Source organism: Diuraphis noxia, unplaced genomic scaffold, assembly GCF_037042655.1.
Source record: "Diuraphis noxia isolate RWA-SAM2 unplaced genomic scaffold, SU_Dnox_SAM2 contig0005, whole genome shotgun sequence".
NCBI lineage: Eukaryota > Metazoa > Arthropoda > Insecta > Hemiptera > Aphididae > Diuraphis > Diuraphis noxia.
In genome coordinates, this window is record NW_028301715.1 from 28744413 (window position 1) to 28760386 (window position 15974).

The window sequence follows — 15974 nt, forward strand, 5'->3', positions numbered from 1 at the left end:
CAGTAGTTTAAGGCAAAGAGTGGAAAAACTCTTAAGTTGACGCAAAGTCTAGATCACAAAAATAGAGAATTTATACATTATATTGTATTGTGTAGGACGTTTTTGAAAGGTCCGCTCCATTTAAAGATTTAGGTATAACTCCGATACATTTTATCACTGGTCAGTGGCAATCAAATTTCGCGTATATACTTAACTCCTGTTCCGTCTCCTTTACTGCAATATTATTATTGTATACGGCGCCATCCCCGATATTTTACCGCAGCTGCCGTGGTTGTAGACGAATGATTTCAGTCATCGCCTTATCGGTTTATACAATATTATTATGTCGATAACTTTTCGATAGCAAATATTATACGTCGGAAGAGTATAATATAATATATGAATATTACATTATTATAACTTCTTTCTGCAGCGCCACCAAGACACACCGTGTTCATATTATATTATTGTGCACGACCTTATATCGTTTCGGCCGACACATTGATCTCGTCCGTTCAATCTAATACCTAAATCACTATATCACATATCCGAAGCACATATAGACATGATATAAAAAAATAAACCATTCGATCGCTAACTCAGGGAAAGACGTTCAAAGTTGTTGTACTGATCGACCGTTCGAAACGCGTGGGCCAATCACAGACGCAATCGATCATCTTGGGTTTCTTGTGGATTAGTAGAAAGCATAATATTATTTAATAACATGATAATAACAATAATGCATGACCCGTGTATCGCGGTTTATCGAAAGCGTTCCGATTGGCTACATCGGAATGGCGGTTTCGTTCCCTGCACCAGCGATGGTGAACTGTTTTATTTTATCTATGTGTACTAAACTATTTTACGAGTTAATCTTATATTGTAGTGCGTCAGCGGTAGAAGGTTTTTGAACGATGGCCGGTTATCGCAGACCGAACGCCAACGACGGTGAACGATAAAAAAAAAAAATGATTAAAAACAATAGACCCCGCCTTATAGATTTGTGTAATAATAATCGTAGACGTTTATCTGACGTGAGCCGAGTGACTCTTTTCTTCTATTTGACGTCTGAAGTCAAATTTTACATGCGAAATATATATTATTCAGTATAATTTTATATGGTATCAGTATATGGTCACCTATTTAATGTATATTACTTATATATTACTATTTTTAAGCAAGAATGGAAGAGAAAAAAGTCACTCGTCATTACGTGTTTAGAGTGAACGGCTGTCGTTGCGCGTTCAGATGTGTGTGAATATTTTTTTTTTTACAATATTCTGTGCCCGGGGGACACGTGTCTATTGCAGTGGAGTGGTGGTAAGCGGTGGTGTTGTCGTCGGAAGCATCGGAAGTAACGTAGGACCGGGTCTTTTCCGGTCCAGGAGCCTGCCACACCTGTTGGGTAACGACTCAGGCGTAGGCGGCAGCTTCAGTGACGGCGGTGGTGGATGTCAGGATGGTGGAGTCGGCGGCACCGGAAGTGGCTTCCACGGTGGCAGTGGCGGCGCGCCGTTGCCCGGCCACTGCAGCAAGTCACAGCCGGCCGGCCTCTCAGGGCTTGGTGACATCCGACAACTGGTCACGCTAAAGCAGCACTACTACCCCGAGGGTGGTTGGGGCTGGGTAGTGGCCGCCGTGGCCGTGATCGCACACTTGCTCACCCATGGACTCCACCTAGCGTCCGGCGTGTTCGTCCAGGAGCTCGTGAACAAGTTCGGACCCGACACCGTGGTACCCGCAGGTATTGTATAATAACACTTATATACCTAATTGTAATTATAGGGATATTAATGAAATATTTAATGTTATATTATTTTAGTTGGAATATTATGTTTCATTAAATATTAATTGAATTATTTAATTTGAGTAAAACGCGTTATCTAAGTTTATTTTGTTAAATTAATATAAATACTAACAATAGGTTAGTCATAGTATTTATTGCTTAAAGTTTTAACCCTGTCAAAATCTTGATTAATTAAAAATGTATTAAATCCTTTCTAAATTAAAATTATTTCGTATTAATCGACATCTGCGGAAGAAACACAAACATTTTTTCTTAACTCCCTACTAAAATCAATAGTTACTTATAATATATCGATAACGTGACGTATTGATTTTATATATTATATATTTCAAACTTATATATAAATATCAATAATATTGATCATTAATACGGGAATCCTATTGGAGGCATTTTGAGAGCACCCAAATTTTGTGCACAAATTACCTCCAAAACTGCCAGTAGACAATTCAAGTGGTGCACATTCGTTCACTACTATAATAATATTGTGTAAACGGCTGGAAATGCGTGTGCCTACCTACCAATAAAATCGAATTCACGCTTAAGCCTTAAGCTAAATGTAATTAAATGTGCTGTGTCGAAAATTCTTTCGATAGGCCATTTTTCAACCATTAACAAACATTACCTACATAATATTCGTGTAATTGTTTCGCTAGTGTTTGTTGCAAAGGAGGCTCACACATCGTAAGATATATTGTATCGTATAAATTTTTTGTGTTTGGGGGGGGGGGGGGTTGAACTTTTTTAATTCGATTAATAATCGCGAGTGACGCGATCGGGGGAGCGATTATTATTTCAGACGGAAAATCGTGTGTGACACGTCATTATAATCATTGCTGTTGTGCGTGAGGGTGAGAACTGCAGGTAACCACACCTATGTCATTCTACATTCGACTTCTGTGCGCGTTTTAAGACCATCACAGTTCGACGGTCGTGTTATTCGTGTGGTGCGCGTTAGTTGTCATTATCATTCCAGACGAAATTCCAATTGGAAAACGGGCTAGGTGGATAATGGTGCGGCGAGGCGTAGAACCGCGACCGAGTCGTCGAATCCCCATTTTCAGATTAATGAATCTTATACAGGATATTTATCACGTTTGATCCTCCGAATGAACCTTCTAATAATATCCCTTATGGACTTTACGCCATGTAACCACGCGTATCTATAAACGTTGGAAGATTTTCATTATTCATTGAATTATATATATATATATATATATATATATGTATATATATACTAGCTAGATGGTTTTTCGATCGAAATACATTTTAAATTAAATTATTTTCGAATGCTTTTATTTTTTTAATTCGATTGTTTCTCAATATTTGTTATTTATTATTTTCTAAGCGTGGTTGAAGATTATTAATGACTTATAGTGGCTCATTGACAACAATTTGACTAGAATTACTGCTGCGCACGATTGAAAGTTGCTCCGCCATAAAAACAATTCATCTTCCTATTTTGCGTAACTCTTTATTCGTTTATTGGTATACTCTTATGTTATTTACCTAATAAATGTGATTCTATGTAAAATAAATTAATTACGTGACCTTTTTGACCCTTTTAATCGAAAGAAAAATGAGGTTAAGTTAATAGATGTATATTTTTTAAAACTAAATTCTAAAAAAATTAGCAATACTCCAAGTGGTAATAAGTCTACTATGTAATTTAATTATTTAAAAATGTTATAGCTAAAATACAACTATCTAGTTTTATAATTTAATACATTTTAAAATGTTGCTACTTTGAAACTCGCGATAGCAGTACCACACATACCTACATAAATTAAAATTATATTTTATAAAAACAAAATGTTTGTGAAACAATCTTTAACGTAATATGTAATTTGAATGAATAAATAAAAACGTAAATACTCATCTATGTATATACTTTTTTTTTTCATTTTTAACCAACGAAGCTGCGGGAACTGCTTTCGTATTGCTTCCGCGGCGCACTCATCCATATACTTACCTAACTATAATTATCGATATTATAATTTAAATTATAATAAATCTGTCAAATATAAATATGAATATTTTATATTTTGATGGTTTATTTAATAATTATAATGTCTTATGTAATAATATAAGAAATCAAAATCAATCGACTTTAGTTATAAGTTATAACATTGATTGGATAATATAAATAATTATTAGGGGTATTAAAATAATGAAATGTTTTAAAATTAATTATTTTTTAATTAAATTATAATAATTATTTTATTGCTATAATAAAATAGTAATTTTAATTATCATAAAAATATTTACAATCTAAAATAGGTATTTTAAGGAACTGAGTATTTACTGGTGAACCTGAGTTTCAAAACAATTTTTATTTTTTTATCACCTTGATTTGCCTCTTGCAGATTTATTCAAAGGCGATTTAAAAATTAAATTCTGACTAACTGGGGATTTCTTAACAAATTTTATATTAATTTAGTATGTTTAACAATGCATAAAATATAACGTATACAATAATAAACAAACAATAAATATTTAATTCTTTATTTCTTTATATACCTATATTAGTGTCAAAATATCTGAACCTTTTCTTATGATAAAATTGGTAAACTCGAGTATATGTGATTAGGCAATTCGAGTGACCCACTGTTGCTTATTTTTCAACAATAATTGAATAGTCTTTTTTCAAACTTTCGACAAGAGGTCACTTAAATTGCTTTCATTCAAATTTTGTTAAGAAAAGAAGCAACGTATGTACCGACTTTAAAGATATTATGACACACAATTTATATGTGTAATTCAGTTATGTAAGATAAAATAAAAAACTGAACTCTCATGTCTAATTTATTGCATGACCTGCAGTAAAATGTTATTTTATTTCAGGTACTATATGGACAATATAATATTTTATATTAATTTTAAAACTATTATTCTGATTTTGGACGGCGTGATTTGGACATAAGTATAGCCATTATATTATTATGGTACATTTATCTTTGTAAATTGTGATGCGTATGCGTATATAATATATTGTTATACGCATATATTTTAATCTTAATACTCCTTTCGTAATAACTATAACGTTTTATATTATTCATAAATGATTGACACTTTATAAATCAGCGTCTATCTTACAATATTTTTCTATAAATAAAAAACACCATCAGTTTTATGCATGCTTGGCCATCGTGAAATCCAAACATAAACGATGATGCACGTTATTACATTCATAATATTATGTTATATTTTCTTATACTTATGTACATATGTAACTCATGATGATGGTTTCTGTAAATATTATCAAGTTTGTGTTTTAACTCTCGTGATCAAATAATCTACATATTTTATTTAGACCGTACCTATATTGATTTCAATTTATCATATTACTAAACTGGTTTCATTTCCAGTTTTCATGGTTTTTATTAATTTGTGTCCGAGTTAAACTGTAATCTTTATACTTTACAGACATAAAATAAATATGTATATAGATTTGGATACGAGGTGAGTAATATGGCCTAGATATCGTGATTATGAGTATATTTTATTGGTGGTTTGAAAAATATTTTTCGAAAACTATCGAGATTTTTGTACTAAATATATTACTCCGTATGCGATTAATATGTAAATGTATCTTGATTTTTTTTTATACACATATAAATTTTACTTTTCGTTATTTTATAATATATTATTAGAATACCACAAATAATAAATTATAATTTAATAAAAAAAATATATATAGGTACAATGTTTTAATAGAGAATTATAAATAATTTGAACGTGATAAACAAATTAGTTGAACAAAATAATTACTGTCAAAACATCATTATTATGATAATAAATACAGCAGAAAGGTTAACGTTGGGAAACGTGTTACGACTTGGCAGGTCAAACAGGTGAATATTATAGTTTTAGTTTTGAAAGAGCCGCGTTTTATGGGCGCAGTGATTCGGCACGTCGTCGGCCGGCGTGTAAACAACTATTATAGGAAGTATAGTAAAACCGAAATATCCTTTTTCAACAGCCAATTAAGTATTATCGGCAAAAAATAACCCACCGTCAGATATCACACGCGAATTTAACAGCAAATAAATGATTAGGTATATCTATATTACATGAATCGGAGTGAACAAATGATTTCTATCGTTTATTTTTTTTTTTTTTTTTGATAAAAAATAAACCAATTTTGTTTGGCATCTATGAGACTCCGGTATTATGGTGTCGCGAGTACGTCGTATGCAGATGACACGATATTGCTCAGACGCCTCGCAGGGAAAACGTAACACCTAGATATGATAAAATAAAATATTTTATTTTATTATAACGCGCAATTTATTTTTATTTTATCCGTTTTAAAACGCTCGGTCAAAGACGAATGTGTATAGCTGGAGCGCTCGTTGTTATTATTTTAATATCAACGTCAGTTGATAAAACGAAAAGCGACGGATGATTTATGCGCTCTCGCCGGTGGTCGTTAAGCAACCGGTCCGGCCAAAAAGACAATAACACATACTCCCACTGGCCTTACTGCTGTGCACTGCTCGCGTGCGTAATGTATTTACAATTGAAACGGTTTAGGTGTATCCTGGAACAATAGTTTCGAAATCATCGTCGTAGTAGTCGTCGGCTCCGGCGTGGCAGATTATGATAAAACAATATAATAATAATAATAATAATAATAATATACGATGATGTTAACAAGACATCGAGTCGATGTCGGTACACGAAAACATAATGTTTAATAGGTAATCGATAGTTCATACGGTTTTATTCTTTGAAAACATTTTTATTTTTTTTGACACGTAAAAAAATCCAAAACTCGCATTCTTGTACATAACATATAATTATCTAAGTATTATATCAGCCGCGGATATGACAAGTTAAAACTCAATTAACATTTTTATTCATATATACGTAGAACGACCGAGCGAAATACTATGCATTTAAGGCGTTTGGGATATATACCTACGTTCTATGTTTATTTATTTTTTCGTCCGTTTCCTCTATTCGCATATCTAATAGAAAATATACAGCATGATTCACTGAGCATACTCACCAATTTTTTCTTTTCACCTGTTCGAATATTCTAATTTTTTAAAGTTTTAGGAGTATTTATTAAAATAGTATACTGTATGCACTATGCATTCTAAGCATAGTTTTTTATTTGTATGCATCTGAACCGAATTCTAAACTTTTTGTTCTTTCTTATGATTATGCATTGAGAATAAAATGAATATTATTATAATAATTGTGATAGAAGATATGTGGCTATAATGATTTGAACATGTACTAAGTAATGTTAGTTGTTTACAATAATATATACAACAATTTTACAGTTTGTAAAAATAAGTATGATGATTTTTTTTACTACTAAACTTAGTTGTATTACAACTGTTTTATGTTTTATGTTATCTTATTATTAGTGACCTTCATCCGTATTTCATATATTTCAATAACTCAGAAACTATTCTTTCGAATCGCAAATTATATAAATCAAAATTTAACACTTCAACAAAAAAATGCTTTGAAATTTAAAATAAAAATTGCATCTTGCATAATAAAAAAAAGGGAAAAGTTTGCTTCAACAACGAAACCCATATTTATTACTTTATTATTTTAAAAAGTCTTAGTAAGTACTTGGGAATATGGTCCTTAAAAGATGTGTCACCTGCATGTGTTGTTATTCGTCGAGTGTTTTTTTGATATTTTAATTTTGAAGTGAGTTATTATTATAAGCGTGTACGACATTAAAATTTAAATAAAATAATCGTAATACTGGCTTTTAGGGTTATAATAAAAATAAAAAAAAACACACACACACACACACACACACTTACTAGTTACTACCAACTACAGAATAATATATGTTGATATATCGCTTTGGATTGATAATATTGATAAATCACTTTCGTATTAAAACTTATGAAGCCTAATATGATAACAGCTGTAAGACCGATACGAAAGCACAATAATATGTCGATGAGACTTACTATGGGTATTTTTGGTAGGTACTTGCAAATTCTAATCAGAATTTGAATAAAATATCTATTATATTAAAGGATATAATATTCATTACGGGTGTCACCCTATATACTATTTACTAGGTTAATCTAAACGTCATTATTATAGTTGTAGGCTTTATCATGGAGTGTATATGACGTGAGCTTGACCACGACGTACTACTACGGTACTGAGAAAAGATAATTATTTAACATTATTGCATTAGCCGTTGGTTAATAAAATATATTATTATATTAATGTTATGTTCTCGTGAACGACTTTTCATTTTTATTTCTTTGGAGTGTATTATTAAACTTCATAATCCTAGACGAAATTTAATACAAGAATTAAGCAAAATTGGTTATTGTTAGCGAAATCCATTCATCACATCGTCGTCTCGGGTCCGTATAACAATAATATCATATAGTTCATATACCGCATGTCTTCGGCGTGAAAACGATTATGTATAGTTCTCTTCTGGACGTAGTTATTACTCGTAACGATAATGTATATAATTAGAATTTCAGACATATGCCTCGTCATATTATTATTCTCTCTACACCCGCGCACGTTGGATATATTATATTATTATGAATCACCGCTGTCGAGTGGTTTCCACATAGGCACCAGGTACTGCATTATGTTATTATTATATGTATTATTGTGTTACCGACAGCTAAATCTTGCAGTTTCGTACGCCACGAGCTTTATTATAATAATTCAAAGATAATAACCGATTAATTAGGAAGTTGTATATTTGCGTTCAACGAGCTTAGTACGACATTAATCAAATCAAATACCTATAGACGTTTTCGTGCAAAACTAGGATATTGTATCGATGTTGTCGTCAACGAAATTCTGATATTCAGTAAAACATTTTAGCCGGTAATATTTTGTGGACGATCATTCGCATCGCTGTCGTCCAGGTCCGCTATTATAAAATACTATTTAATATTATGCCGCCTTGCTGTCTAGAAACAATTATTGTGGACGGTCGGCGAAAACGATTTTCTTTATTTGGTCACATGCAATGATGATATATAATGATATCATAACATTTACATCGCAGCAGTCGAAATAACCACCGTCGGCGATGCATACTTGATATCATACATATTATTATTAATACGGTTGGCTGTGTAACGAACGATAACAATAATAATAATAATAATAATAATAATAACATTTTAATGGCAGTTATAGTAGGTAATAGTAATAATAATAATTCGTATACGTGAGTTTTAACGCAAAGCAATGTCTCACATAATAATATTATATTATTATATTATTGTTGTCCGCCTCCAGCGCAGTGGATATATAGGTAGGTAGTATTAGGTCGATCACTGCCGTTCGTATAATATTAATATAGGTACTTCAGAAACTCAATTATTACGACAGTCGGCTACTGTTGTAGATTATTTACTATTATTGTATTACATTGAGGAGGGAGGTTTTCGCACGACGTGTGTGCATAAGCATAAAATATCGGGTGTGTCGTAATGTATCCAGCGTATACTCCACCGTTATGTGGCTTTTATCTCATTAAATTAAAACACTTTTTCGTTCAGCGATTTCATTGAGATTTTGAATGTAAACGCTGAAAAATTTAGTTTTGGAATGGTTATAATTTTTGGGTTAAAAAACAAAAATGCCAACGCACCTCAAGAAAACACTAAAATAACATCATTAAAACAGTCGCACATTCGGCTTCTGTTTAAAGAAAAAGCGTAAGTCCTGTTTTCTATTGATATAACAAACTGGCTTAGCACCCGATATTTACATAGAACTTACTATAGGGGCGATGCTTGAAACAAACTTATGTTTTGTTTGGTTCCGTACCTGTACTGCATCAGAAGTATAGTGACTTTTTACCTCATTGATTTTTATAATAGCATTTATAGTACGCCTGAAATATATTACGGATCCTATATGTACATTTTTTTATTTTATTTTAGATTCTGAGCGGAGCGATGAATGTATTGATTTTACCATGATGTGTGTGTTTTTTTTTTTTTTTTTTGTGTCTGTCATCACGTTTTGGGGCAGTAAAAATGCTTCGATTTTTGACTTCAGTACCTCGTTCGATCAGAAAGTGAATCTAGTTGGTACTTTGGGGGGTCAAAAGTAAAAAATTCTTAATACTTTTCTAAATAATTGAGAAAAACAAACTAAAAATTAAGGGGAAAACGGGAAATTTTACGCACACTCATTTTTCGACAAAATCGATTTTGGTTTTTGATGTAACTTTAAAACAAATGACCATAGATACATGAAGTTTTCACCTAATGTTAATATAAGTATATTCTATCCACCATGGAATTTTCAAAAAATTTCGACTTAAGTTGAACTATTCTTAGGCATTTCAAATTTTCGATCATTATTAGTTTTTTTTAAATTAATATCGATAAAAATTTATTTGTTAGGCAGAAAAGCTTGAAAATTTGATACAAGACTCTTAACATATTGTTACAATAGCAGTTGAAAAATAAAAGAAATTCATAGTCACAATTTTTTTTTATAAGCATTCAAAGTTTGAATTTTGACAAAATACGTAAAAATCACGAAAATTCACAAATTATTTTAAGCTATAAATTCATAAAAAATTTTCTTTTTAAATCTAAGATTTAAAAATTTAATACAAGATTCCTCACAAGTTTTTCAATCTTTATCACATATAAAAATTCCACCGGAAATTCAAATTAAATTTTTATAAGCATTTGAAATTTAAATTTTTACAACATTGGATTTTCACTTTTAGCGATTTCCTTATTTTGGTGTAACTCTAAAACAAATTACCACAGATACTTGAAATTTTCACTGAATGTTTATATAGGCGTTTTATATATTTGATAAAATTTTCAAAATATTTAGATTTGTTTTGAGCTGTTTACTGACATTTTAATTTTTCAATTTTTTTAGTTTTTTTTTCTATAAATATCGATAAAAATTTATTTGTTCGGTAGAAAAGCTTGAAAATTTAATTAAAGGCTTCTAACACATTGTAACAATAGAAGTTAAAAAATATTAAAAATTCGTAGGCACGATTTTTTTTTATAAGCATTTTAAGTTCAAATTTTGACTAAATACGTAAAAATTACGGCAATGTTCAAATTATCTTAGATAGAAATTCATAAAAGTTTTTCTTTTTAATTCTAAGATTTGAAAATTTAATACAAGTCTCCTAACATATTTTTACAATAGAAGTTGAAAAATAAAAGAACTACATAGTCACAATTTTTTTTTATAAGCATTCAAAGTTTGAGTTTTGACAACGTATTATGTAAAAATCACGAAAATACAGAAATTATTTTAAGCTAGAAATTCATAAAAAATTGTCTTTTTATATCTAAGATTTGAAAATTTAATACAAGGCTCATAATATATTTTTACAATAAAAATTGAAAAATAAAAGAAATGCGTAGTCACAATTTTTTTTTTACAAGCATTCAAAGTTTGAATTTTGACAACATATGTAAAAATCACGAAAATTCGCAAATTATTTCAAACTAGAAATTCATAAAAATTTTTCTTTTTAAATCTAAGATTTGAAATTTTTTAATAATCTATAATATATCCTAGACAGATAAACCGTCTTCGCTCAGAATCGTTTTTTGTATACAATGATATAATATCATTGGATTCAAATTTAATTCCATCCATTACAGTAACCCACTTGTAACCTTCTGTACAGCAGACCGACATACACGACTTACCCGCCTTTTTTTATTTGAAGTAATCTACAATCTATACATTTTCTTAGTATAATAAGTAGGTTTGATGGGTGACAAGTAAGAATAATATGAGTAATGAGATTAGGGAAGATACCCAGTGGTAACACCCTATGGTGACAGGATTAACAATGAAAAGAGAGAGAGTGAAAAAAAAATGACAATAATAAATAAATAGATAATTAATTTGAGGATTGGAGGTGTTACCTGGTAGCACTCCAGCACTTACGTATTTAGCTCGTTTACTAAAGTAGATCTCTACACTATTGCCTTTTGAGTCTACGGCGCGGGTTACCAGGGAAAGTGGTAGTTGATAATTTTGAGATTAGTGGATTTGTGTGTTGTTGAAATTTGTTGTGGAGTCTGGTGTAATATAGTTTGGATATTTGTTTGAGATTTTGGATTTTGAGATCTTTGTGGAGATTATTGTTGGTTAAGTTCCAGGGTGCAGACTGCAGAAGTAACTAGTCGAAGGCATATTGACTGGAAGGCTTGGATTGAACAGATATGTACATTTATGTTCCTTTTTTTATCCTTTAAGAATGCAGTTATTCAAATTTTATATGTATATATTTTTTAAATTTATTAGTTTTTTTTAAGTACCTATATTTTGGACATATGTGTCCAAACTTATACTTTTATACATACATTTTAAGAAATGCCCAATGGCGATGCAAATGTAATTTTAGTAATAAGTGTTTGGAAATGTCTCTTGACCTACTAAATTACAAACTATAGATACAATTTATTATCAGAAACCACTCTTAAAATCGACGATCAAAGCAATTTTTCCACAAGAAAAAAAACTAATGTAAAATTTCTCATTTAATTTAACATATTAAATATGATAATTTGAGCTGTTTAGTAGAAGTGGATGTAACGTAAAAATTAAATTGTGAATTATTTTATTGAATCTAAAAAAAAAAAACAAAAAAAAATGCATTTAATTAGGTATACGAATGTCGTTAAGAATATAAATCTATTAAACAAATCCAAATTTAATTTTAAATGTAGCTATACCTATACCAATCGTGTAGAAAGTAAAACCCATTGCAACTTAATTATTATTCGGAATCCTGCAGAGCTAACCGAGAATAGTTGAAGTGCGGTGAACGGAAATTAGAACTTTTAATAGAGTGGATACGAATAACGTTTTTATTATAATAATAACGTCACGCCGGGTTGCGTACGTCGTTTATTTCGTTGCGAAATAAAAATTAGATTTTTAGATACTTCTTGTAGTGAATGTTCGCGAGTGCATGAATGTTATAAAATAGATAAAATATGATTTATACCGGACGTCGCGTACACGGTGCAAAACGTTTAGTGTCGGGGTTACCAAACCAAGACCTAGAGCAATAACAATTGTGACTCTAAAGATATTATTATTATTATTATTATGTTATATCTGATCTAGCCGCCAGACGTAATCTCAATAACTTTTCGAATTAATGTCCGTTTTATGCAAAACACGTTCCTGTTGTTATTGTCCTCCGTGTTCCACCGGTATAAGATGGTCGAAAGGAATAGAAAAAAAAAATGTATCTGTTGATAATTTACTGATTGAACACCGATTTAAATTATATAATTCGGCTTCCACGCATGTTTATTTTTATACAGAATATATCTTATTGTAATAGGCTACAGTTATATATTATAATAATAATTATTTTATATTATAATTTATTATAATATATATATGTATATTTATAACAGAATAATATTGGGTTACCGTTTATTTTGACTATATTTTCAGTGGACTAACAAATAATATAGTGTTGAAAAAATTGACAAGAAAATATACATGTATAATAATTTTCCGTAGACTGCAGAATATTATAATATATTATTATTCGACATTTGGACCATATATATATATATATATGTATATGCATCATTTTAACAGCGCATTTTGATTATATAGTCACTACATTATCAAAATAATCTGATAATAATCGCTATTATCATCTGAGCAATTTTATAATAATCACTCTAGTGGTTCAAGCATAATTTATGTTATATTTTACTCCTAAAAAACCTATTGCATAATTTATAGCGAGTTCAATTCTTGACAAATAAAAAAAAAAAAAAAAAAAAATGATACTTAGTTAATTTTGAATGAGTTTTCCTTAGGTTCAATAAATGTTTGCATATAATAGCATAATATATTTTTATGGATCTATATGAGAAATATAGGAAATAAATGTGAAATTGAAGTAAAAAGTTATTGTGGACTTAGCACTTTTTGTAATAAAATTTTACATAAAACTTTTTACCTTCCAACTAATATATATCCCTTACGCGTAAAGTTATGACTGATTATTTTGTAGTCACTCATAAAATGATTTATGATTCTTCATAATTTGTTGATTTTTAAAGAAAAAATTGATAAAAATGGTTTGTATAAAACTTAATCAATTACGGTTGTTTGTTATTTTTCTTTTTTAAACTTTATATATTCTATCTTAAACAGCCCATCACGCCGTCAAAGTATCGAACACGTATCAAGAGTTTATAGCAAAACGGATTTACATAATTTTATAAATATATTTTACTTAGATACTATAGTTATATGAATTATTTTACTTGAATTCATTAACCATTATATTATTATAACTGTATTATTTTTCAAGTTACTTAATCGTTTTAATCCAAATTATGTATTTTATGAATAAAGGCGGGACAATAATGGTCTACGAGCGTAACATTTTTTTACACGATAAAATAAAAATATAAATATGTTCAGTTAAACGAACTTAAAAGTGTATAAATTGTCTACATATTTTTTCTGCCGTTCAAATAATAATAATATGTAAGGTAAATTCTGTAAAATGTTGGTGAAACCGTGTTTGATGGCTTCCATTTTTACACCGACATCAATGCAGGTGTAATATAAATCGAAACAACGTCGTATACAAATGGAGTACGATTAAATGTATATACGGCCTACATTTACCCGTATATTGCCGGTGCAAGATTGACTATATAATACGTCCATTGGCCATTTCCCAAAATCCGTTTTGATCGTAAACTCACTCTTGCATGGACACTCGAAAAAAATAAATAGTCTATAAATTTTTGTTCTTTTATAATACACGTTATTATCCCGTGTATATTGACGGTCATCGATAGGGACCTGAAGATCTTTGCGTACTGGGGAGGGGAGACGTTAAACCCTATAAAAGGCCTTGCTCCTTCGATATATGTTAGGTACTATTTTTGTTCGTTCATTGGTGAGTTAGTGACATAACCAAGGGGTTTCCTGTTAATATAATAATATATATTAGGTATCTGAAGATTCATATTGGCTGGCTGGTCGTTCATCACGCGCACGAAACAGGCGACAAGTTCAATTTTAGAAGTCTATACAGCCGCGTACTTAAACGTTTGACTCGGCTGTTAAGTTTGATTTATCGTTCAACGAGGTTTCGTTTTGTCATCCAGAACACTATTGTTTTTTTTCAGTTTTGAACTCGACAATGATTTTTATCCTCTCTGCGCAGCTAGACGAGTTTGATTCGTTATTAAATTTTTGAGAATGAGTTAATCTCAAACGTCACATTTCCACGACGTAGTAATACTTGCTTAATAGGAAAAAAATAATTTAATTTTCAATATTTGTTTTATGTTTGTTTGGAAATACTGTCCTTCAACACACATATACAAAAAATAAATAAATAAAAAGTGTGTGTTGGTGTGAGTATGTGTACGTATATGAAGTGAAGCTTCCTTCAATCATTCGACCGATGAATATAAGGTTTGTATCGGAATAAAAAAAAAAATAACATTCACTCTATTGAAATTAATTTATTTCTTATTATTATACAAAGATAAGACAAAAGGAAATTCAAAATTATTAGACTTGTTATGTGAATAACTATGGCGGTACGATTATGACCTTATCCACCTATAAGTTGTAACTTAAAATAAACAAAGATGAGATTATAATTTTTTTCTAATAATTTACAACTGGTATAATACCGGTGATACAACGATTGGCAGATAAAATTGTTATTATAATTATTTTTTTTTTTAATTTTAAAATTGAAATTATTGATTGGTAACATAATCATTTAACTTTGGCAATGGTGGCTCTACCTTACGTTTGTACCTTATGATTTTATGAATATAGTTATTCAAACGCGCATGTTCGTTCAAGATCTACTATATATTATATCCCTCTTGGTTAACGCACGACTACTCCATACACAGAGACAACAAACTCAGGACAGCTTGCATTTGTCAATACAATGCTTAATATTGGCGGTTCTATCGGTACAACATTTAAATAAAATAGAAAAATTACCTATTTTTCTATTTTATTTCCATTTTCCATGAAATCGATTTCATGGAAAAGTAACTACGTAACTTGACGCTCACAGCATCATTACGATTAGTTCGCGTATGCTCACCGTAAATAAGTTTCACATAAAAAAAAAAAAAAACCTTTAACCTTTGTATTATAAAAATGTGTACCTATAATCTCTACGCGTCAGTGAATTTCC

The 15974-nt window shown here is 30.2% G+C and overlaps 1 protein-coding gene across 3 annotated transcripts in view; it reads left to right on the forward strand.

Moving 5' to 3' along the window:
• Positions 1-15974, forward strand: part of LOC107162396 (monocarboxylate transporter 10) — a 359340-nt gene that overhangs the window by 179236 nt on the left and 164130 nt on the right. The window contains exon 2 of one of the 3 annotated variants that reach the window (XM_015509270.2): positions 1290-1723. The exons of the other annotated variants lie outside the window; for them this stretch is intronic. Within the exon in view, the coding sequence (XP_015364756.1) occupies positions 1290-1723 (434 nt within the window). The remainder of the gene's footprint in view (positions 1-1289; positions 1724-15974) is intronic. 3 annotated transcript variants of the gene reach the window in all.